Here is a 23,504-nt window from a genome sequence, read left to right as displayed (position 1 = left end):
ACAGCCCTGCTTTTCCGGTATAGCCTCTGTACATCTTGGTCCTGCCTGAAAAGGAAAATCATAGAACTATAGAATGTCTTGGGTCGGAAGGAACCTATAAAGGTCATCTAGTCCAACACCTCTACAATAAGTAGGGATATCTCCAACTAGAATAGAGGTTGCTCAGAGCCTCATCAAGGCTGACCTTGAATGTTTCCAGGGATGGGGCATCCACCACCTCTCTAGGCAACCTGTTCCAGTGATCCACCACTTTCATATTAAAGAACTTTTTCCTAATGTCCAACCTAAATCTACCTTGTTCTAGCTTAAAACCGTTGCCCCTTGTTCTCTTGTTACATGCCGTTGTGAACAGGTCTTCCCCAGCCTTCTTATAGGCCCCTTTCAGGTATGGGGAAGGTCATTCTGAGGTCCCCTCCAGAGTCTTCTCTTCTTCAGGCTGAACAACTCCAACTCCCTCAGCCTGTCTTCATAAGAGAGGTGCTCCATGGAGCTTATTACTTTTAATTTCTCTTTTTTTGGCATGTGTAGATGTTTAGGTCTGATTTTTGTCCTGAGACTGCTCTGGTGGAGATGATGTCACAACCTTTAGTCTCCAGAGTTAAGGGAGCACAGCCTGGCATAAAGCTGTGCTCTGAATATGGATGTGCAGAAGCAATCACTGCCCTTACACCATCTGCTGTCAGCAGCAACTCCAGGTCAATTTGGTGCTTTTTTGAATACCACTTGGCCCAGAATATTAGGAATTATCCCAAAGGTGTCCCCTATCCAGGTGCCTATCCTTGGAGTAAAACTAGAAGGAATATCCATGTGTTTTCTTAGAGCTGTTGTGAGCTTATCCATATGGTTGTGACATTCTGTAGCACATGGGAGTCAACATTGGAAACCCACTGAGGGCCAGAGAGTAGTGCTCTGTTTAACACTCGGTAACACTCATGCAGCCCTGCAGATTTTAGTGGGGCTATGTGATGGGGGAGAGGCAGGGGAGAAACTTTGTCCTTCTCTGAAGTATTTGTTAATAAACAGCAACAACAAGCAATCCAAACCACAGGCTATGGAAGCATGACTTATCTTCTCAGTTTTCTCCAAGCTGTGCTGGGCAGAAGAGCAGCTAAGGCATTTGCAGATGCAAAAATACACTTCTGGGACTTCTCCCTGTGGGAAAGCACTGCTTCACATGGGGATGATTTAAATAGCTGTAGTTTGTCTTGACAACATATTTTCTTTGAGCTGCAAAATAATATTTTTGCTAAAGTTACTCTGAGCTGTGAAAATCAGATGCTGCAGTGGATGTCTTTGCAGGGGTTGGGCATTTCTTGAAAGAGACAAGGGTAGTTGAAAAATGGAAGGACACTGAAAAAAATTGTTCTTTTCCTGCCAGAATTTTTTAAAAAACAAAGGAAAAATAAAGTGTAATTCACCAGGAAACCAAGAAAAATTTTACAGGGGAAAAAAAACCCCAAACCCTCAACAGTATTTGATCCAGAAATGCAGCTGTTTGGTTCTGTGGAAGTTGCTATCTGGGCCTTTTGTACACTTTCTAGTTTTGGGGGGGTTGTTGGGGTTTGTTGTTTTTTTCTTTTCTATTCTTCACACAACCACCACCCTCCCACCACCACCTCTGCCTGCTAGGGATAATCTTCCTTGTCCCAGAGTACTTCCTATAATTTATGATTGCACTGCCACTGTTACCTGTCAGCACCCAAATTCAGCTCAGACAAAAGAACAAGAACCAGCGGTGATACTTTTAACTTTTGATATCACTAGACTTTGTTTTAGGCTTACCTTAAAAAAGTGCTTGAATTTGTGGTGTGTTTTTGTAATAGGACTATGAAAAACTTGCCATGGGGAAACACTTCTTAAAAGAACAAAAAGTTGCTTAGAAGGCTTAAATTCTTTAGTGTAAAAATAGATTTAGTATGCGTAGTCATTCAAGTAAGTAGAAAAAGATGTTACAGAAAGTACCAACCATGGGGGGGGAAATATCTTCAAGGATATTCTGAGATGGGCCAAAACTAAGTACTATACCAGACCTGAGAGATTTGGGTGGGGGTTTTGTGTTGTCTGATAAGTGTTCAATTGAGACTGAAGTTCTGCCAGCCACCATTCAGTGAAAAGATAGCCCGGGCTTGCTTAGAGAGCTGTCCTTTCCTCAGCTTACGTTCTGCTTTTTTTTTTATTTTTTTCCTCCTGCCTCACTTATTAACATTTTATTTTTGTGTGACTCACTGTCAGCTAGTCAGTGTCCTTGTGTATCATGCAGCCATTTACTTGTACATTTTAATAATTTTTAATTCCTGTAATTTCTATGATATGTTGGTTTTGGGTGCTTTGTGAGTCACTAACTTAATAAAAAGCTCATTGTATCACCATGTTTTATGATACATGCAGTGGATTTTTAATCAGAGAGAGTTTTCACAGAACAGTGACAGTTGTTCAGAATATTTTTGTTTGAGAAGATGCACATCTTACAGAGCTGGTGTGGGCCTGCACCATCTTTGGTTTTCAGGTTAATTTTAGAATTACGTTTGTCAGTTCATTGACTGAAGTCACACATTGTAGCCTCCATTTAAATAAAACAGGATTGAGAAGTCCAATTTCAGACTTAATATTGAAACTAGCTAGCTTGCTGTGTTGGCTCAGGATCAAATACTTGGCTAGCAGTCACTGTCTCAGGGACTCAGTGAAATAAAGGAGAACAAATGTTCTGCTTGGATCTCTGTCACGGTTTCATAAACCCCATAAAATTTCTAGTTCTGTCACCCTCATTTTACACTTTCTGTACATGAAAAAGATTTTCTGTATTTCAGAGGATTTGCAGAAATAATTTTGAAATTATGCTAAAATGTTTCCTATACCTCGTGGCATTCAGAGCTTCAGGAGTTTATCTTAGGCAAGATCTACTGAGTTAAGCATTTCCAGGAAATTCTGAAAAGAAGCTGGCAAGAGGTGAAGTATACATTAAGGATCTCTGCAGTGGCTGCAACCCCACTCACTATTTTTCAGGTTTTCCTTCATATTTTGTTGGATCTGAACTCTAAATTGCTGATAACGTGCTTAGTTGTTTTGAACTGTTAAATAAAGGTGAAAATCAAAGCTGGTACATATGGATGGTATATTTTTGTTTATGTTACTGCTTTAATAATGAACTCAATTCTCAGCAGCTATTCTCACTTTTAAAACTCTGCAGAAACATGCTGTGTGTGTTGGGCCATGAATAGCAAGTGGATTTTGATTAGCGTAGGATGACTTGCATCATTTGCAGTCTCTAGAAAGCCATGAAAAAAAACCAACTGTTCACTCCATGTTCTGCTCTGTCAACACGTTTGCCAGCCAGACTCAACAAAGCTGAACCTTTATCAATAGAGATGACTGCAAGAAAATAACCCCGTGCCAGTGCAGTTTCTCTCTTTGATGTGGGGATCTTGGCTTTTGAGCAAACAGTCTACATACTGTTCCTTTTCTGTAACTACACCCTTGGCTGTCTTGTCTGCTTAGACTGTGAGCTTACTGGGACAGCAATGGGCTGTGTGAGCCTGTACCACAGGGTCACTGACCTCAGGAGGAGCCTCGAGGTGCTGCTGTGGCATAAGAGCTGTGGGTGCAGAGGATTTGATGGGCAGGGAGAACATCTGTCTGGCACCTAGAACGTAACAAGTCAGACTCTTTCCTGCAATAAACTGCTATTGATTTAAGTTGAACTAGGGTGGGTTTTTTTAGTTCTGCTGATTGGCTTTAAACAGAAACCTTTTAAAAGAAATTGTAAGCAAATAAGTTACTGAGATACTTTGGTAGAGTTTTCTTGCTCCCCCAGATTGCTTTTCTTGGTTTAACGCTTACTATCAACCATGATCAGAACTATTCTAGAGGAATTTCATAATACAGTAGATGCAGTCTATGGGTTTCCCATTTATTATCAACTGAGCCCCTGATCTTACTCGAGTCTTTTCTCACTCAAGTAACTGTCCATCTTTACAATCATCTCCACCATCAAGTCTTTACTGTCTGTTCACTTTTGGTGTCTTTACACAGGTCACTGCAGAGCAGAATGCTATTGCAAGGCTGTGGCTGGATGTCCCGCTATGTCTTCACATCCACTGCAGAAGCATGTGTTTTGTTGTAATGGTTTTCAGCTCTGACTTCTTGTCCTCTGCACACTCCTCTGGCCTCAGCCCTCTCCCCTCCTCTAGCCGTCTGACTTAGCAGTGCTTCTGGTGTGTGCTTAGGGATTTAAAACCTAATTATACTTTTCGTTTGAGGGCAAATAGACTGACTTTTTCACCTCAAGGCCCAACAAGAGTCAGTGAATATGGGTTGACTTCTGAGGGTAAGGCTGTAAGGATTGCCCAGAAGAAGCAGCTGTTCATTAAATTTTATGTTTCTGGTTAGTTTCCACTTGTATTCTAATTTAATCCAAGAAACAAAACTGTGCAGTGGACACTGAAAATGTTTTAAGATAAGCTTAGGGCTGAATTTCAGAATTATAGCTGCTGTTTCTTAAAAACTAACTTTTCAGCATGTGTTTTCATGGAGTTTATAAACTGTCTCCAGAGCCACCTAGGTTTTACATGTCCAGCAGTGCATCAGAAATACGTAATAAAATACTTTTATCAGCTGGATGTATCATTGTTGCTACAGTAGGCTGGGAATACTGTACAGCAAAGTCAGGAAATGTAAGATTTCTTAGATGTTTTTGTTCATGTTTGCATACTGTTGATTTTGATACCAAATAAAACCCTTAGTGCAGTGGGATTTATTAACATTGATGCTTTGGAGGACTAATCTACCCCCCATGAATGTGGAAAAGAGTAATTTATTCCTTTTAATGAACATTTGATCATAATTTAGATGGAAAACCTACTGGGCTCTAAGTGGAACTTAGAGCTGCCTGTATTTAACACTCAGCGAGTTAGCTTAGGATTGTTTATGCCTATGCCCTTTGGACATGGGCATCATCAAAAGCAGTCAACATGGTTTTACCAAGGGTAACTCATGTTTGAATAACCTTATAGCCTTCTATGAGAACGTTACTAGGTGGATAGATGATGGTAGAGTGGTAGACATGGTTTATCTTTATTTCAGTAAATCATTTGACATCGTCTCCCACAGCATCCTTGTAGATAAGCTGATCAAGTATGGATTTGGTGATCAGGTAGTGAGGTGGATCAAGAACTGGTTGAAAGGAAGAAGTCAGAGAGTTGTAGTTAATGGGGCAGAATCTGGTTGGAGGTGTGTGACTAGTGGAGTCCCTCAGGGGTCGGTACTGGGACCGGTGTTGTTCAACATCTTCATCAACGACCTGGATGAGGGTATAGAATGTACCCTCAGCAAGTTTGCTGATGACACTAAGCTGGGAGGAGTGGCTGACACACCAGAAGGCTGTGCTGCCATTCAGAGAGACTTGGATAGGCTGGAGAGTTGGGCGGGGAGAAACCTGATGAAGTTCAACTGAGCCAGCAATGTGCCCTTGTGGCCAGGAAAGCCAATGGCATCCTGGGGTGCATTAGAAAGGGTGTGGTTAGTCAGTCAAGAGAGGTTCTCCTCCCCCTCTATTCTGCATTGGTGAGGCCACATCTGGAGTATTGTGTCCAGTTCTGGGCCCCCCAGTTCAAGAAGGACAGGGAACTGCTTGAAAGAGTCCAGTGCAGAGCCACAAAGATGATTAAGGGAGTGGAACATCTCCCTTATGAGGAAAGGCTGAGGGAGCTGGGTCTCTTGAGCTTGGAGAAAAGACGACTGAGGGGCGACCTCATCAATGTTTACAAATATGTAAGGGGTGAGTGTCAGGGGGACGAAGTTAGGCTTTTCTCAGTGATGACCAGTGATAGGACAAGGGGTAATGGGTTCAAATTGGAGCATAGGAGGTTCAAGGTGAATATCAGAAAAAAATTTTTAACTGTGAGAGTGACAGAGCACTGGAACAGGCTGCCCAGAGAGGCTGTGGAGTCTCCTTCACTGGAAACATTCAAAACCCGCCTGAACATGTTCCTGTGTGATGTGCTCTAGGTGACCCTGCTCTGGCAGGGGGGGTTGGACTAGATGATCTTTCAAGGTCCCTTTCAACCCCTAGAATTCTATGATTCTATGATTCTGTAGTGAAGTTTACTAAACCATTTCTGATACAGTGTTTGATTTTAACTTTTGTCATACCAATTTTTGCTGTTCTGGATTTTGGATTAAATAACACAGCACTGGAACGTTACCCCAGGTAGAGTGAGGGAAATCTACTTCCTCTAACTGCTTGTTTAAAAGCACAGATTTTAAAAGCTTGAAAAAGTGGAAATCGGGAAACTGTTTCTTTGCTGCTTCTCCTGCCAAAATAATCGAGGAGAGAGCCTAAGGGAAAGCCTGGGGTGAAAAACATGCAGGTAGAGGGATATGATATGGTATTATATGTTATGATATGAGGAACAGGACTGATGGCAGGCTAATTTAACACAAGGAAAACAAGAAGGGAACAAGCAACTGGGTAGGTTCTGGGAGATGCAGGAGTGAGGAGAGCTGGGAGAAGCCAGGGGAGAATGGAACAGTTGGAATGGTTCAGTGTGCAGTGGAGTAGGAGCAGCATGGAGGAAGCTATGCGCTGGTGGGAAGAAAAGGCAGTTCAAGGCTGGGATTCCTCCATAAAGCCTCCCCCACAGCTCTGTTTGACCAAGGCAATAACTGAGCCCTGATAACCTGGTTGTATTTTTCTTTCAGCAAGCAGCTGTGAAACCTACCAGGACAATGAACAACCCCTCCCTCTACTACCCACTGCTTGACCAAATTGTTTATTCCATTATGTGCAGTTTTTGCATGGGCATCAGTGACCTCAAAGTAAATCACAGATGGGTGGGAACCAGCACGGCCATTTACATAATGTTTTATTTTTATTTCCCTCACTGCTATCTTGTGTGGGGTTTGGGGGAGTTTTGTTTTTGTTTCAAATTGCAAAATAACATTCCAAACTAAACACATTAAAACTGCTTGGCATTTTACAACACAAACATAATGTCTCTGAATACTGTTACAGAGATGATCCAACTCTATTTGGCAAGTGCCTTGAAAAAATAAATCAGCTAGGACCTGTCCCCCCTTACCCCCACCAAACCAGCCCAACTCCCTAACTTCTCAGCAGGGTTCACCTCCCATGTCTGCATTTCTTGTAGCTATTTGCAGGTTTAAAAATACTCTCTCTATTTTACTCACTTCCAAACAAACTGTCCTCATATCTTTCTAAAAAGGCAAGAAAATGGCTCAGAAGACAGCAGTCACATCCTGCGCACCTACGCCCACAGACGCACACAGCAGGAGTACATATACTTAAGCTGTCTCTAACACACATAATTTCCCTTATTACTAAGTACTTATCTCTTCCCTTTCCAATGTCTTTAAAATAAAAGATTTATACATGCATATGTACACCCAGGAGAAGAAAGAGGGAGGGGAAAAAAAAAAAGGAAATTTATTTGTCTGCCTCTAGATCCTTCAAATAAATGTACTGAGCAATCTCTGTAGATTCGGTCCAAATCCATAGCCTCTGGAGGTTAATAGTTACTAGTGTGGTACACAGAATTTTTTAGAGAATAATCATCACTTATATTTCTAGATTTAAAATGTATCTCTAATAACTGTGTGATGTAGCATCTCTCTAAGGGGCTGCTTTAATGTTTGCCCCAACTCTCTCTGCCTGTCTTCACAGCAGAGGTGCTCCAGCCCTTTAATCACTTTTGTGGCACTTCTCTTGACCCTCTCCAACAGGTCTATATCTTTCCTGTGCTGAGGGCTCTAGAGCTGTACACAGTACTCAAGGTGCAGTCTCATCAGAGGGGGAGAATCACCTCCCTGGCCTGCTGGCCACACTTCTTTTGATGCAGCCCAGGATGCAGTTGCCTCTCTGATCTGTGAGGGTACACTGGCAGCTCATGTCAAGCTTCTCATCTACTGCCACCGCAAGTCCTTTTCCTCAGGACTGCTCTGCAGCCATTCTCCCCCCAGCCTGTATTTGTATTCACAACTTGGCCTTGTTGAACTTCACGAGGTTGGCATTGGCCCACCTCTCCAGCCTGTCAAGGTCTTTCTGGATGGCCTCCCTTCCCTCTAGGGTATCAGCAACACCACACAGCTGGGTGTTGACAGCAGCCTTGCTGAGGATACACACAATCCCACTGTCCATGTCTCTAACAAAGATGTTAAACAGCACTGGTCCCAGTCACCTGCCTCCACTGGGACACTGAACCACCGACCACAACTCTCTGGGTGCAGCCATGCAGCCAATCACTTATCCACCAAGCAGCCCATCTGTCAAATCCATGTCTTGTCAGTTTGGAGACCAGGATGTCGTGTGGGACGGTGTCAAATGCCTTGCACAAATCCAGGTAGATGATGTCAGTTGCTCTTTCACTATCCACCATCTCTGTAGCTTTGGCATAGAAGGCCACCAAATTGGTCAGGCATGATTTGTCCTCAGTGAAGCCATGTTGGCTTTCATAAATCACCACCTTATTTTCGATGTGCCTTAGCAGATTTTCCAGGAGGATCTGCTCCATGGGCTTGCCGGCACAGAGGTGGGACTGACTGGCCTGTAGTTCCCCGGGTCTTCCTTCTTCCTCTTTTTAAAAACAGGGGCTATGCTCCCTTTTTTCCAAATGGAGGGAACCACATCAGACTGCCATGATCTCTCAAATTTGATGGACAGAGGCTTAGCAGTTGCATCCGCCAGCTCACTCAGTACCTATGGATGGACCCCATCAGGCCCTATAGACTTGTGCACCTTCATGTTCTTTAGGTGGTCATAAACCTGTTATTCTTCTACACTGGGGGGTGCTTCATTCTCCCAGTCCCTGCTTGCACCTGCTGTGGCCTCTGTGATGAGGCTGGAGCCTGAGATGACTGAGGCAAAGAAGTCATTGAGGACCTCAGCCTTCTCAATATCCTTTGTAGCTTTATTTTCCTTGGTTATCCTTTTATCCCCAACATACCTATAGAAGGTTTTCCTATTTGTCCTTACATCCTTGATGAAATTTAATTCCATCTGAGATTTGGCTCTCCTTACCTGACCCTTAGCTGCTCGGACAACCACTCTGTAATCCTCTGAGGGTACCTGCCCTGGCTTCCACCCTCTGTGTTCTTCCTTCTTAAGTTTGAGTGTTTCTAGGAGCTGCTTGTTCATCCATACCAGCCTCTGGGAGATTTTACCTGACTTTCTCTTAGTTGGGATGCATTGCTCTTGGGCCTGGAGAAGGGGATCCTTAAATATCAGAGAGCTTTCATAGGCCTCTCTTCCCTCCCAGGATTTTATCTGCTCTCTCAAGCAAATCCTTGAAGAGACTGAAATCTGCCCTCCCGAAGTCAAGTGTAATAAGCTTACTGTGAATTCTTCTTGCTGCTCTAGGGATCTTGAACTCCCCTATTTCATGGTTGCTACAACCGAGGCTGCCCTTGAACTTAGAAACCCTCATGAGTCCCCCATGAGTACTATGGCTTGTGAACATGAAGCTGCTCCTGTCTGTCTATAGAGTGTCCATCTATACTCTCCTCCTGGTCAGGCAACCTGCAGCAGACCCCCACTATAATGTCACCTCTGCCTGTCTTCCCCTTAATCTTAACTCATGAGCTCTCAGTTGGCTCTTCATTGTCCCCAGGGTGAGCTCCATGCACTCCAGCTAGTCTTTGACTTTTTTTATTTTATTTTTTTTTTATTAGATATTGCACTACTTACTTTGTTCTGTTGAGGAATAACATTCAAATACCATTCCTTGATATTATTTTGATATTTCCAATTTCAGCCTAGACTAAAAAACTAGGAGAATGGCATGAAAGGGGTCATAAACTGTGGATTAGTAGAGTTTAACAGAAATTTGCGTTTTAGCTGGACTTCGGTTTTGAAGCAGAATTTTAAGTAATCCTGCTGGGTAGTTCATTCAGCTCTGGCATTTGAGAGAATGAAAAAAAGTTTTCCCTTTAACTACTCAAACCAAGTGTTTTGCTATGTTGCATACAAACTGTTGGTTTAATTGCATTGAGAGTGTAGACTTAAGTGATATTTTATGAAGCTTTGTCTCTTTGATCTCCCTCATTTATTTTTTTCCTCTCAAACCTGGATTTCCAGATGGCACTGGTACAAAGAGAAAATGAAATATAAAAATATAAAATATGGTCAAGCAGAAATTTCTTACCAGGAAAAGACAGCTTTTCTTTCAGAAAAATCTAGTTCATTTTTGTTTCCACAATCAGTGTAACCATTTTATTCTATGGGAATTGTAGTTTCGGCTTTTTGCTGTGTCTCTTTCCTTCTAGTGAACTTTGTCTCTCCAGCAGGTAATTTTGCACTGTGCTTGTTCAGCCTCAGGGAAAGCCTGCAGCATATAATGGGAAACAGGGGCTGACCAGAGGGGCAAAGTGGGAAAAAGACAATGTTTGGTTTTAAATGTCTTTTTTTTCTGTTGAGTCAACTACTACAACAGGGATTTGGTGTATGCAAAACTTAACAAATAAAAGTGGATTTTTCTAAAAACAAACTTGCATGAGATTGAGCCTTTCTTTGAATTATTTCAAGAACAATTAGCACTAGAGAAGTCAATTTCCATAAAACATCAGAGAAATGTAATCCATTAAACTTATTTACTTAAGTAATTTCCAGACAGCTCCTAGGAGACCCTGCATACAGTTGGGGAAGATACAAAGACAAATGCAGTGAAACATTTCAATATTTCTCTCCTTTAAGCTTTCCATTTGGCAGAAAAAGTTCCAATAGTTTGCTTTTTAATCTTTGTTCAAGACAAAAACAGATGTCAAAACATAATTATTTCCTTCACAACAGCAGCTTATATTTTTTTATCAGCTTTGATGGCTTTTGGAAGTATGGTCATCTTCAGATAAGGTGCATTCTTGTCAAACAGATGAGAACAATACCTCAATTAATGTCTTCATTACTTTCTCATGTATTTCTTGCCCTTCTCAAATACCCACATATTTGTATGTTTTCATACTGACATATTTCCCAGTACAATTATTTTCCTCCTTCAGTAGGTTTTGACATTGCAGAATGATAGTGCTGTCAGAAATACTAGAATCCCTGACTAAACAGCATTGGAAATGGTCAGCTGATTTAAAATGTTTGCTTCAAGTTTGCTCTTTGGTTTGAAGTAGTGGGGGAAAAATATTTGCATAAATGAATTTTTAATAGATACTAAAAATAAAAAGCTGCTAAAGAAAATACAGCTTGTCTACATTATCACGCGATTTTAATTATGCAAGCCTTCATATTCTTTGTGTGTTTTGACTTGGGGCCATGTGAGACACATGAGTGAACTGTCACTCATGCAGAATTAATTTTAATTTGTCCATATAGGGAAATCTCCCTGGGGAAATATGATAACATTTTTCAATGGCAGTAAATACTAGTTGTTGCTAGTCATTTAAGAAAATTATTCTTAGCAGGCTATACAAAGTCTGTAGTTCAAAGTGTTCCCTTGAAAAGAGGTGTATTAGGACATGTCTAGATCTACTATGGGAATAGAATTTATTGACTAAGGAACATCCAATTTACACTATTGACTAAGTATCTTTCTGCACCATAACATTTATTTCATTTTTTTCATTACCTTGAAAAAGATAATTTATTTTGATTCAGTGTTTGGAAATACAAGCCAGGTTATTTAAAATAATATTCACTTGGAATGTGCTTAGTGAAAAATGCTATTCTTAGAGGAGTTACTTTTACACAGTATTGCAAGCAGAAGTCTTAATTTCCCGTGTAATACAGATCCAGCTTGTAAAGAGTCTTTAGACTCTTTAGACTTTGCACTTCTCCTTTTCTCAGGTAAGTGGCAAATAACTAGGTGTCACTGGCACGTAGGGCAACAAATGGATAAAGCAAGCATGGATTCTGAGATCTATATAATTTTTAATAATTTTTAAACTAGCTACAAAATGTCAATCACTTCACAAACTGACAGGAGACATAAGGAATTTCATATTACATGCTGTAAATTATATTTATCTCACAGTTTATCTAGAGTTCATTCATTTAGGTTTTTTTTATTATTTTTTAAGTAAATCAGCTACTAAACATCTCAGCGATTTGGTGTGCATAGCTCTAGGTAAGCAACAGAGAACTGTACCAATAACAAACCACATGGGGATAGCAACTAGTAAGAGAGAGCCTTATAAAAATTACATTTCTTTGCACCATTTCTTATGGTAGTCGTCTCCTCCAAAAGATAGTCTTCAAAAGCAGCAGACAAACCCAATATATTACACTTGTTTCTTTTTGTCTTTGACATATTTTCAGCCAAGCTTTTATTTTGCTGGCAATGGCTAAATGGTGAGCGCCAAATCCCTCTTTTTTCATAATTAAAAAAAAAAATGATCATGGTTAATAACTATATATATATCAACAAGAAAAAAGTGGCACGACTGCAAACTTGCTGGTATAACATAGTCCCAAAAGAGTCCGAATACTGAGCATGCTTTTGTTGTCATTGTTGGTGTGCTACTGCCATGGGAAAATTCTTGTTTAAGTAGGAGTCTAAACGTCTATTTATTCCTCATGCATAAATGCATAAATCACATCACTTTTTAGTGCAATGCTTGTTATAGTAATATAATTTCACATTGTCTAATCATGAAATCGTAACGACAGATAATGGCAATGAAGAACCGAAGACAGCAGGTTTAAGTGCTTAGACATCATGATACCCAAAGACAGGAGTATGGCAGTAGCTCTGTGGAATGTCACAGTTTTACAAGAACAATACTGTATATTTAAAGGTTAACAGCACGTTTAGCATTCCAACAGTGTTGTCATTCAGCAAACATCATTAACAAAAAAACAAACCAAACCAAAACCAAAAACAAAAACAAACAAAAAAAAGGAAAAAAAGGAGAGGGGAAAAAGGAAAGTAATCCAAAATGGAAGGAAGGAAAGGAAAAATCCCAAAAAACATCATAGTGAGCTATAGCCATCAAATCAGCACTATGTACAACCTTTGGAAAGAAAGATATCTAGAAAAAAATAATTACAAGTATCATTTTTGGAAAGCTGACAAACTACACAGGACAACATTTACAATGGGGCTGATATGTGCATGTGTGCAAACCTAGTAGGTAAATACCATGATAAAAGCATGAAGGTACTGCCCTGTTGGGCAGCACTAAAAGAAAATGCACTTTGCTGCATTTAACCACTGCCCAGCATCTTTGTTGCGCGCTGGTTGGCTTCATCAATCCTAGTTTTGTTGGAATCAGCCTAGGGAAACACAAAGGAAAGAAACAGGTGAGTACAGGGCAGGAAGAGAACATTTACAATGCTCAATGTTTGCTTCCCAGTTTTGGCTGGGGCAGGAAAAAAACCCAGCTTGAAAATAATGAAGACCTTTTTTTTTTTTTTTTTATAGTGGCATTAGGGACCCAAAAGGAAATTACAGATTTGCTGGTTTTGTGGAGCTTCAGGTAGCCTTTGAGCAGAGCTTTTAAGCTCATATTCAGCTTCACTGAACTCTTGTAAATGCTGTGCCAGATCTGTAGCTGGTGCAATTGGTAGTGCTAGCAATATGGATGACAGGATGATAATTGATGTGATAACAATCAACACTAAAATTCTGGTCAGTGTAGAGAATTGCTGGAGTGGGGAAGTTAGATCATCTGACACAGGGAATGCCAGCAAAGATAAATTTATTTGAAAATGCATCAGTCTGGATCCTTTTGCTTTACAGTTGAAAGGAAGGGAATAGGTGTGAGTGATGTCTTCCTACTCCCAACAAAGTTCACCAATGTAGCTGCAAGATAGAGTAACCTCTATTGTTGGGCAGCAGAACCAGGAATTCAGAAAAGGCAGGGATTCTGCCTTATTTGAAGTAATCAAACTAGAATTTAGTCCAGCATAGGCTGAAGTGTTAACTTCATGGGGTAACACTTGCCATGCTTATCAAATGATGTAAGTAAACTAGCACCACTGTGGAGGTTTAGGAGTTCTCTCTGAGAAGACACTGGGCATGGCTTTGTGTAGCTCTGCAGAAGTTAGTTTTGGAGATTGACGACATTGTTTTAGCTGACAAAACTTGGCAAAGCTCCATTCAAGCCCATGTTGCTATGCCAACTTATGCTAGCAGACCAGATAGAAAATGTTTTCAATCTTTAAAATCACACCTGTGGGGAAGGTGAGAATTGTGTTACTGCTTTAAAAGCATGAACTCCAATAGCAAATTCTTCTGTGCCTTGATGGCTGTATTTTGTTAGATTTGATAATGGTTTCCACATCTCTGGGGTGTATCCAATTGTACAGATTTATTTTAAATCTCTAATTTGCAAAGACAGAATGCCGAAGCAACTTTACTACATACATTTTAAAATCCTTTAAAAAGGATCAAACTAATGAGCAGTAAATCATTATTAAATACCTTGGGCTTTTCTCCATAATTATTTTGGCAAATGCTATGTAGATGTGTATTTTTAGTACAGTAGCATGTGCCAGATCATCAACACATGTAAATCAACATCACTATTCATTATAAGCCATGCTTCTTTATTTTAGCCAGGAGTCTGACCTTGTCAGCCACTGTACAGTTTTGTGTGCTTTTGCCAAAAGACTACTTAAAAACCAAGTTAGTGATTTTGGAAACAGCTATGTTTGTCATGAAACACAGAAATATTGATTGAATATTGATGAAACATAATGTTCCTAAAAAGGCATACTGAGGTCTAACTCATGAATGATGTTGCATCAAAGTCCATGAAAGTGTGCCAGCCAAGGGTCATTCTAATGATCATAACTGGTCAAAAGCACAGTGCCCCAGCTGGTCAGGCAAAGAAAACAACTCCAGTAATGCTGTATGCCCACCCCCAGCTGGGGATGATGGTCTGTTAGCATATTTCATTGCAAAAAGGAGGTATATGCATTTGTGGGCTCAGTATTTTCTGGCTGAGTCATTTCCATCTTTTATGGAGGGTTTTCCTAATATATTGTGTTTCTTTTTCTAGTATCTCATTTCTATGCATCCTTACTCTGAAAAATGTGGCAGATTTTCACCAAGACTGAAGACTGTCTTGTTTTTGTGCTGCTTTCACCGCAACTCCTCTGTGTACACTGCAAGTCCCCCTTTCAGAAATGACTCACAGTTCTTTAGCCAAGGGCTCTATCTGATGAGACCTGCCTTCGAGGCTGGATTTAATGAATCCCATCAGCTTGCAATGTTGTTTTTCTATGGCTGTATGAAATGTCACTTTAACAGGAAAGGACAGATGTGGATGGCCAATCCCTCAGCCAACTGCTTTCAGCATGCACTGCCTAGGGATTTGGCCCAAGTGCTTCATGTGCACAAAGGATCTGGTCAATGTTTTAAAAATCCAGATGTCTGAAAGCCCTGAACTGATAGAATAGCAATGACTTGTTAGGCTTGCTGCAGTTTGTGATAGTATACTTCAGGCACAGAAAAGAGGCAGCTGATTTCCATCCACAGGGTGTATCTCCTGCCACTATGTAATGTCATGAGTAGGGTAGCTGCTAATATGTAGTAATGCATGTTCTGGACTTCTTATTCAGAGGTAGTTATGATGTAGGCAGTATAATCTTCCAGTCCCTTATCACAATGTGGATAGCTGTGCTGCTTTCTAGTGCTTTTCATATGAATTACAGCAGTAAATCCTCCCCCTGCCACTCCTTTTTTCCCCAGAAATATGAAATGCTGCAGAGTGGCATCGCAGCAGGCATCACAGCAATACCGTGCGTTTCTCAATACAGTCAAGCTAACAGGTGCAGCTTTATAAAATAAAGCTTTTGACCAATGCTAAGCCATGTTATGTGACACTCTGTCAGAGGTGAGCTTCCCACTTTTAAGGCAATATATACTTTACCCAGTTCTCTCTGGAATCAGACTCCAGTAAAGAAGGCTATCTTCGTGAATCCCTGAATGCAGTATTAGCTTCAGTTTTTTCTCTAGCCTTTCTGTAGTTAACTGACATGAAAAGTAGGCAGGGGCATCCTGCTCATGTGAGAAGGACTGCACGTGTAAAAAGGCTCACAAGTACGAGATCTACCACTTAAGGTCAGCATTAACTCTAAGCAGTACATATAAGTCCTTGGGTTAGATCCTCAGGTGGTGTAAATCTCAGCCAAAGTCAAGTGTTGTATTCATTTTACACCAGATGAAGATCTACCCTCTTACGTCTCTTCAGCCTGGCTGTGCCTGGAGCTCTGCCAGCGTGAATGCAGATGGCTCACAGGTCTTGGGATCTGAGGATGGCAGTGAGCTCCCAGCTGTGTTTGGAGGGTGCTGCTATCTGCTTCAGGAATCTGCAATGCAGGTCTGGCACTGGCACTGTGCTCCCTGCCTTTTTAGGTGGTGATTTCGCCATAGTAATGCTGAGCCTCAGTTATTTTTGTATATATTTTTATATACATATTTATACACACCAACACACAAACACATTGAGAGAGTTGGTAGATTTCTGTCCTAATGTGGTTTTAAGCACTGTTACTATGCAGCAAGACCTTTCTTAATAAATGCCCATCCTCTTTTTGGGACCGGTCCTTCAAAAAGGTCATCCAATGCTCTATTACTCATGGAATTTCCAAAGGAAGAAAAGTCCAGCAAAGCTTGAAACTTAGCAGGAAGTGCCAGGACATTCAGACCCAAGCCCTGCAGCTCTGCACAGCTCAGAGCATTTCTCCTTTCCTTTTTTTTTTTTTTTTTTCCCCCCAAAGAGCCTTGATTTTTGCTAAGAGGTCTCCTCATCAGCTGTAGTCTGGTGAAGCCAACAGTGTGGGTTTGACCCAATCTGCACTGGAGGTTACTGAAGATCCACAGCAGTGACCTCTGCTTTGGCCCAAGTATTTGGATGAAGAAGAGAGAAAAGCTCCAGCTATTTCTGTCCCTTGTCCTTCTTTGAGCTGAAGAGAAGTTGCAGCATGCATAGCCTGTATTTGCAGAAGGAAGAACACAGCCCCTTTTGGGGTCCTCTTAGAAATGTCAGCTCTTACCTTCTCCATGATCCTGTCAATCTGGCGATTCTGTGTGTCGATCTCATTGCCCATGTCCAGGGCCATGTGACGTAAGTTGCCAATTATGCCGCTGACCTGCTCAAGGTTCTCATCCATTTCATTTTCCCGGGCATCATTTGTTACCCTGGGAGCAAAAAATCAATTCTTTGAAGAAGTGACAGAGGAGGTTGCCCCCGAAACTCTGATTCACCCAAAACCTCCCCTGCATCCTCCTTCACTTGTCACCTGAGGAGCATGCTGTTGTGCTCAGCTTTGACAAAAAGGGATTAATAAGTAGTTAGCCTGAAAAACAACATTACGGGCTTATTTTTTGGATGTTTGGCTTAATTGCCTGGTTTAATCACTGCTTCATTTATATTGCTTGTGTCTCCTGCTCCTAGAAGTGTTGCTGTTTGAGCTTGTCTGTACCACACACTGCTCCTCTTTGCTAGTGATGGTCCTTCTCCAATGAAAAATAAAAGGGTCCTTCTTTTAGATCCCTGTGTGGTTAGAGTGGGTGGAAAATGCTGGAGGGTGGTGGAATTGAAGCTATTCCAGCTCCCTTCCTTGAACTAAACATAGCTAATGGATACTGTCCAGTCCTCATACACTTGGGGCTGACTGAAAAATCGTGGAAGAGGTGCTTCAAGTGTTCAAACCCTGACCTAACATCCTATTTAATTAAGCATATTTCTAGTAAATGACAGAAGTAACTTCTCTCAGATTTACTGGCTTTAGTAAAGAAACTTTGCCTCTCATTCTTAGCCCCATCTTTTTCAGTTGCTTGGTTTTTAGAAGAAAAAAACTGGTGATTGAGCCAAGGTCCAGTTCAGCTTCCCAGTGACTGGAGAGGCGTGTGGTGACTGGCAGTGGGAAAAGCAAGGTCTGTAGGTCTCACTTAGAAAATCACTGCTCTGAGTCTCTTGTGCAATTTGTGTTCATGTAGGTGCCAGAAGGGCACTGCAGGCTCTTTGAGGAACAACTATGGTGTAGCTTAGCTCCCTTCACTGCAATTCTGTTATTGTACCCCAGCCTTCATTTTGGTGGGGCTGCAATCCAGAAATTAAAAAAAAAAAAAAAAAGTGAATGGCAGACCCAGCAAACTTAAATGGCAACTCCATCCCACGCTCCAGATTGGATGACAGCATTGTTTCTACCACACTGATTTCCCTTTATCACAGCAGCCAAAAAAATAAGTGGATAATAGTTTTTGGAAAGATAATTACTTATTAATCCAGTGTCCTTAATCTTCAGAGATCAAAGCTTTGCCTACTGGTATGCCTATATCCACTCAGCTGATAGTATTGTCATCTAAATGCCTGCTGTGTAAGCACGGTAATCAGTATGTACTTATTGCTGGATCTCTATGTATTGCTGAAAGTTTGCAGTGTGGTTGCCATTACTAGAGCTGTGGGCTTCAAATTGTCTTTCATTTGAGTGCACAGGGGTTGCCACTAAAAGCACCAATGTTTCTCCGTGGTTGTGTCATTACAACAGCTGGGGAATGGGGCATCATTCCCACTTTGGTGAGGTTTTCTGGTTCGTCAGGAGCAGAGAGGGGTGTACCTCTGGTTAAAAATGTGTTTGAAGTTCTACACTTGGCTGGGTGCTTTGGAAGGGAGCATGGGGCCTTTTTTTCTTTTTGAAAACAAAGGAATGGGTATTGGATCTTTGATATGTCTTCTGGCCAGCCTGGATAATCAGCATTACATATCTTGAGACATAGGAATAATGAACTAATATTTATCTGACACTTCCTTTCTGAGGCATTTGACAACTGTCATTAATGAGATCCATAATAAGACCCCCAGGAAAAGTACATTGATCATACCATGGAGTTCAAATGCAGGGTACAGTGCTGACTAGATGTGACAGTCTGCAACCTCACATTGCTGCTCTGAAGTAAATAAATACATAGATATTATTTCTATTTTATTATTGCCCAAATCTGGGCAATCTCAAGGAGAAAGTGTTGGGGCCACATTTTCAAGACACTTCTTTCCAAGAGTTACAGCAACATAAACATCCGTTGCACCAGCCCAGGCAAGCACCTACAAGGCCAGGGGAAGTCAGTGGATACAGTGATCCTTTAGTACCTGTCTTAATCACTCTCAACCTAAACCTCAGCACCCACCACTCAGTGGAAAACTGGCTCCGTTGCATTACCCAGCACCATCAAAGGAGTTAATGAGCATCACAGAACTCGTGACCATATGGAAGAAATCTAAATATATCAGTGAGGAAGAGAATAGAGAGAAAAAAGTGAATAAAAAGGCTCACCTGCGGATAAAGCCACCACTGATGGCCATCTGCTCCCGTTCATCTACGACACGTGCAGGCTGGCTGGCTACAACACCATCCTGATTATTGCCCCAGGCTTTTTTGTAAGCATCACTTGATTTAAGCCTATGCAAAAAAGACAATGAGTAACAAAGCATCAAGTGGACAAGGACAAATGCAAAACTCTCCTCCAAGCTAAAAGCTGAATCAAGCAAATGAGTTTTCAGATAGAAGGTCATTGATTGTATACCGATATATCATAATCCTGAATAAAAGGAGGGGTTTTGGTTTCTTACTTTACTGCCACAACAACTGTGATGGTCAGAGGTTTTGTGTCCAATAGGGTGAATTGCAAAAGTCAAGTCTACAACACTGCACACAGGTTTTTAGATATTGACTTGGTTTCCAGATAGAAGGAAAATAAATTTTTAAAAAAGAAGAAAAAGGAAAAAAAAAAGAAGAAGAAGAAGAAGAGAAGAAATACAGATAAGTAGAAAACATTGTTTCATTTCAATGACACATACATTTTGACATCAAACATGGAGAACATACTGGCAGACAGACGTAAAACGAGAACTGCCAAGTATAGTGTGTACATCACATCACAGCAACACACCCTGTTAGAGAAAAATGGATTTGGCTAGATTTAAACATTTTACCATGCAGAAGACTGGGCCTCTGTTGGTATTTTTAACATGTATGTGGCATAATAGGCATATAAAGCCACTAACCTTTCTCAAGGTGATTAGGGAATGATTTTATCATAAGATTAATAGGGTTCATTAAATTTTTCAAATAATATATCGGTACTTGAAAATAGTAATCATACATCGACAGTTGATGTACAAACCTTTTTCCACAGAGACAAAAAGTAAAATAGGCAGAAGTGAAATGAGTGCAGGAGAAAAGAAGAGATAAGAGCAATCTAGCATCAGAAAGGGAAATTTTCTACACTTTTCTTCATGCACCAGCTACAGGCATGAATAAGAAGTAAAGCATTCTCACTAAGCACAGTTGCCCCAATAGTTCATCATACTTTTAATGCATCAGCAGTAACAGCCTTCACAATAAGCAAGACACAGGCAAAAATGGATCATCACTTCCTTCAGGAGCTTTGAACCACAGGACTTTAAAAATAGCCTAGTGACTTGATATATTTGTTGTTTATGATATTTACATCAGCTTTCAGAGAGCCATTTTTGACTGAGCTGCCAGGATAGAAAATTAAAATCCAGGCATACCTTCAGTGGTAGATTAGCATGTGCAGCATATTTAGGGTGGCTGTCATTGGGATTGTCAGATGAGACTGAACACTTTAACAGGAGACTGTGAGTGTGTAGGGACTGGAGGTTTGAGCTCTTGATTTTATTCCAGAAATGGAGTGGTTTCCAGCTAAACTGTTGAGAACTACACATCTCTGTGGTTTCCCTGTTCTTTGGTCAGCTCCAATCAGTCATATATAGAGCCCTGTGGCTTGGATTTTGGGGGAGAAAGTCAACACGTTTCTGAGGGATTTGCAAAGGGACATAATAAATCCATCTCTGATGTTATGCTCTCTTTATGCCCCCTGAAGCTACTCAGCATCTATTGAACCTGATGATGTGTTGCATGCTCCAATATAGAATTAAAAGGTAGATGAAAAGAGGATCTTTCCTACTCATCTGTTTTGCTGCTTATTTCCTACTAAAATTTGTGCAGATTTAAAAAGAAGGTGGTTGGGTTATTTGTTCTTTATTTTTAATAAGTTCTCTAAAACTATACATCAGCTTTGGCATTTCTAGAAATGACTGAAAGTAAGTAAATTGCTGCATATACATTTCCAGGTTTTTGCCTGTTCTTTAGACCTGTGGAACTTTAAGAGTGAGGCAGTCTCTATGTTTGAGGTGAATGATTTTACACAACCAGAGCTTGAGCTCTGTTTTCTTGTGGACTTCACATTAAGGTCAACGGAGTCTGGATCTGCTCACAGTCAATAGCAGTTGTCCTTTTGAATGCCACCTGGTTCATGCCATGAGCATTTTGGGTCTCCTAAGAATGTAGTTTCAAGCCATACTTTTTTGTAAGGCTGACAGAGTTGAATTTATGAGTAGCAGAGTGTAATTATGCATTAAATGGTTCATCTTTTGAAATACACACAACTAATTTACCACCAGTCAGCAGAGCACTAGAGGATCATGGTGATACCGATGTCTGGAATTGTATGCATTTCTCCCCCTCCTACACTCCACTTCTCAGAATATTATCTTATTTGTTCCAGTTGAGTCCTGGCATGGTGATTGAAGGAACAGTCTTTAAAAGTATTGTTCATCTGTGCACTGTTTCTAAACATAATGACAGTATTAGCAGTGCTAGTTTGTAAAATCTGGCTGCAGACTGCAAAGGTCAGAGTACTGCCTTAAAGTAGGGAAGAGACACTTTTAAAAATTTATGTCTCCCACATTAAATGCATGCAATATCTTTTTGGTTTTGTGTCTGTTGACTTCATGCTACTCCAATCATAGTGAGGTAGTAAATGTTTTAACGCCATGTGTCAGATCCTGACCCCATCCATGCCACAGGTCTGGCTGTCAGTTTGTAGAAGCCTTTCCTACAGTACAGAATATTAAAGCTGTTCTTAAAAATTACTGTTCCTGCAAAATACATTGCAATTTTTTGTACTTCAAGGGTGAACTTTGATGTAGGCCTTATGCTGGGTTTCTCCAGGAGGAGCAAGCCAAGACAATGTTCCTATTTAAGCTTTTAGAGTGTGGAAGATGTGGAGTTTCTGATGCATATTCTGGTACCTGCAGCTCTTCAGCACTGGGACCTCTGGTGCAGGACAGCAGGACTAAAGCCTTTATCAGAGCTGATACCAGTTGCAGACAGTTCCACTGACAAAGGCTATGTGTGTGTGCAAATCTCTCCATCTCTTGCCTCTCTCTTATTCTGTACACTAAGGCAATAGTGCACATACCCTGGGTAAAATGTTTACCTCAGGTTAGTATTTGCAGCTTGGTACATAGAAGAAAAAGTGGTTTTTTGTTTGTTTGGTTTTGGGGGTTTTGTTTTGTTTTGTTGGGTTTTTTTTAAAGCTGTGGTGGTGTCTGCATTGTGTCCCAAGGGAATTAATTTCAAAATAAACATGACTGGTAAGGCAGAAACCTGGTCCTACCATTCTGATTTCTGGCAAAATACTCACTGAATTCCATGACAGCTCTTTCCTTTAGTCTTGGTAATCATGGTAGGATCAGGCCCTGGCTATGAACAAAGTATCTGTGCCACTCAGAAAAGGATTATCATACTACAGAACCACTGCACTCTGCTTTGGTTCCTGCACAATCTCTGGCCAAGCATTTGTGAATATTTTCTGTGACCTGGTTGCATGCCTACTCACTGCATGCTGGCTTAGCCATTCCTCAAGAACTTCTGGTTGGTCCACTTCGTCCCTGATTCCCTGCACCCGCATAACCACACATCACATTGTCAACTGGCATTTTTAAAACAAGCTTTGCATTACTTGGAGGACGGTTTCGTTCAAGTGTGATTGGCATGCAAGCAAATCAGATGCATTTCAACATTTCTGCTTAGTGTACGTGCTACCCAAGCAAGAGAAATTTGGTGTGTTCAATTTGTTGGCTATGGCAGGATGAAAGTAATTTCAAATTGGGTTCCAATTGTGAAGAATCATGTCTCTTGCAAGAGCTCATCACAGACTGTTTCTGTTGAACAGTGTCTGATTTTCATCCATAATTTTGAGTAATGTTTATTATGACCTCTTCTGCTCTTTTTCAGCTTTTTTGTTCTGTTGATTGAAGTTGTTTGGGAAAATGTGTTTCAAAATTTAGGGTATCCAGGAATAAGGTAGCCCAACTGTTTTTGTTTGCTGGAAAGTGGAACCACTCAGTACACTTTGTGTAAAATGTTGAAACTTTTACCATTAAAAGGTGTCAACAGTGAAGCTTTCACTGCAGTATGCCTGATTTTAATGCATCTACAGGAATTCCCAGTCAGTTGTCTATGCTATGAGATGAATGCATTTGAACCAGAATCGTTCTTTCTGCATGCCACATGCTCATCCTGTCCATGTGCCTAGCAAGGATGAGCTTCACAAGGCCTTTGGGATCAGCCTTAAGTGCTCAAAGAGATGAGGCAGGCAGCACCTACTTGTTACATGGACAGACACAAAGACCACAGAATTTTCCTAGGTCCGTCAAATTCTTTTCTGCTTCTTTCATGTCCTTATTGATTTGGTCCATTCCCTCTTCGATGCGTTCCAGTTGTTCTGATT

At 40.9% G+C, this 23,504-nt stretch overlaps 1 protein-coding gene across 1 annotated transcript in view; it reads right to left on the bottom strand.

Moving 5' to 3' along the window:
- Window positions 1-12,841: 12,841 nt before the first annotated feature.
- Window positions 12,842-23,504, bottom strand: part of SNAP25 (synaptosomal-associated protein, 25kDa) — a 29,427-nt gene continuing 18,764 nt past the window's right edge. The window contains exons 4-7 of the mRNA XM_010000173.1: window positions 23,381-23,498; window positions 19,238-19,363; window positions 16,958-17,102; window positions 12,842-13,228 (exon numbers count right to left, since the gene is read on the bottom strand). Of these exons, the coding sequence (XP_009998475.1) occupies window positions 13,160-13,228; window positions 16,958-17,102; window positions 19,238-19,363; window positions 23,381-23,498 (458 nt within the window). The 3' untranslated portion in view covers window positions 12,842-13,159. The remainder of the gene's footprint in view (window positions 13,229-16,957; window positions 17,103-19,237; window positions 19,364-23,380; window positions 23,499-23,504) is intronic.

The sequence above is a fragment of the Chaetura pelagica genome, unplaced genomic scaffold (genome assembly GCF_000747805.2).
Source record: "Chaetura pelagica isolate M959 unplaced genomic scaffold, ChaPel_1.0 scaffold336, whole genome shotgun sequence".
NCBI classification, from domain to species: Eukaryota; Metazoa; Chordata; class Aves; order Apodiformes; family Apodidae; genus Chaetura; species Chaetura pelagica.
The sequence above is the reverse complement of the archived record's forward strand: the minus strand, read 5'-3'. Positions and strand labels throughout refer to the sequence as shown.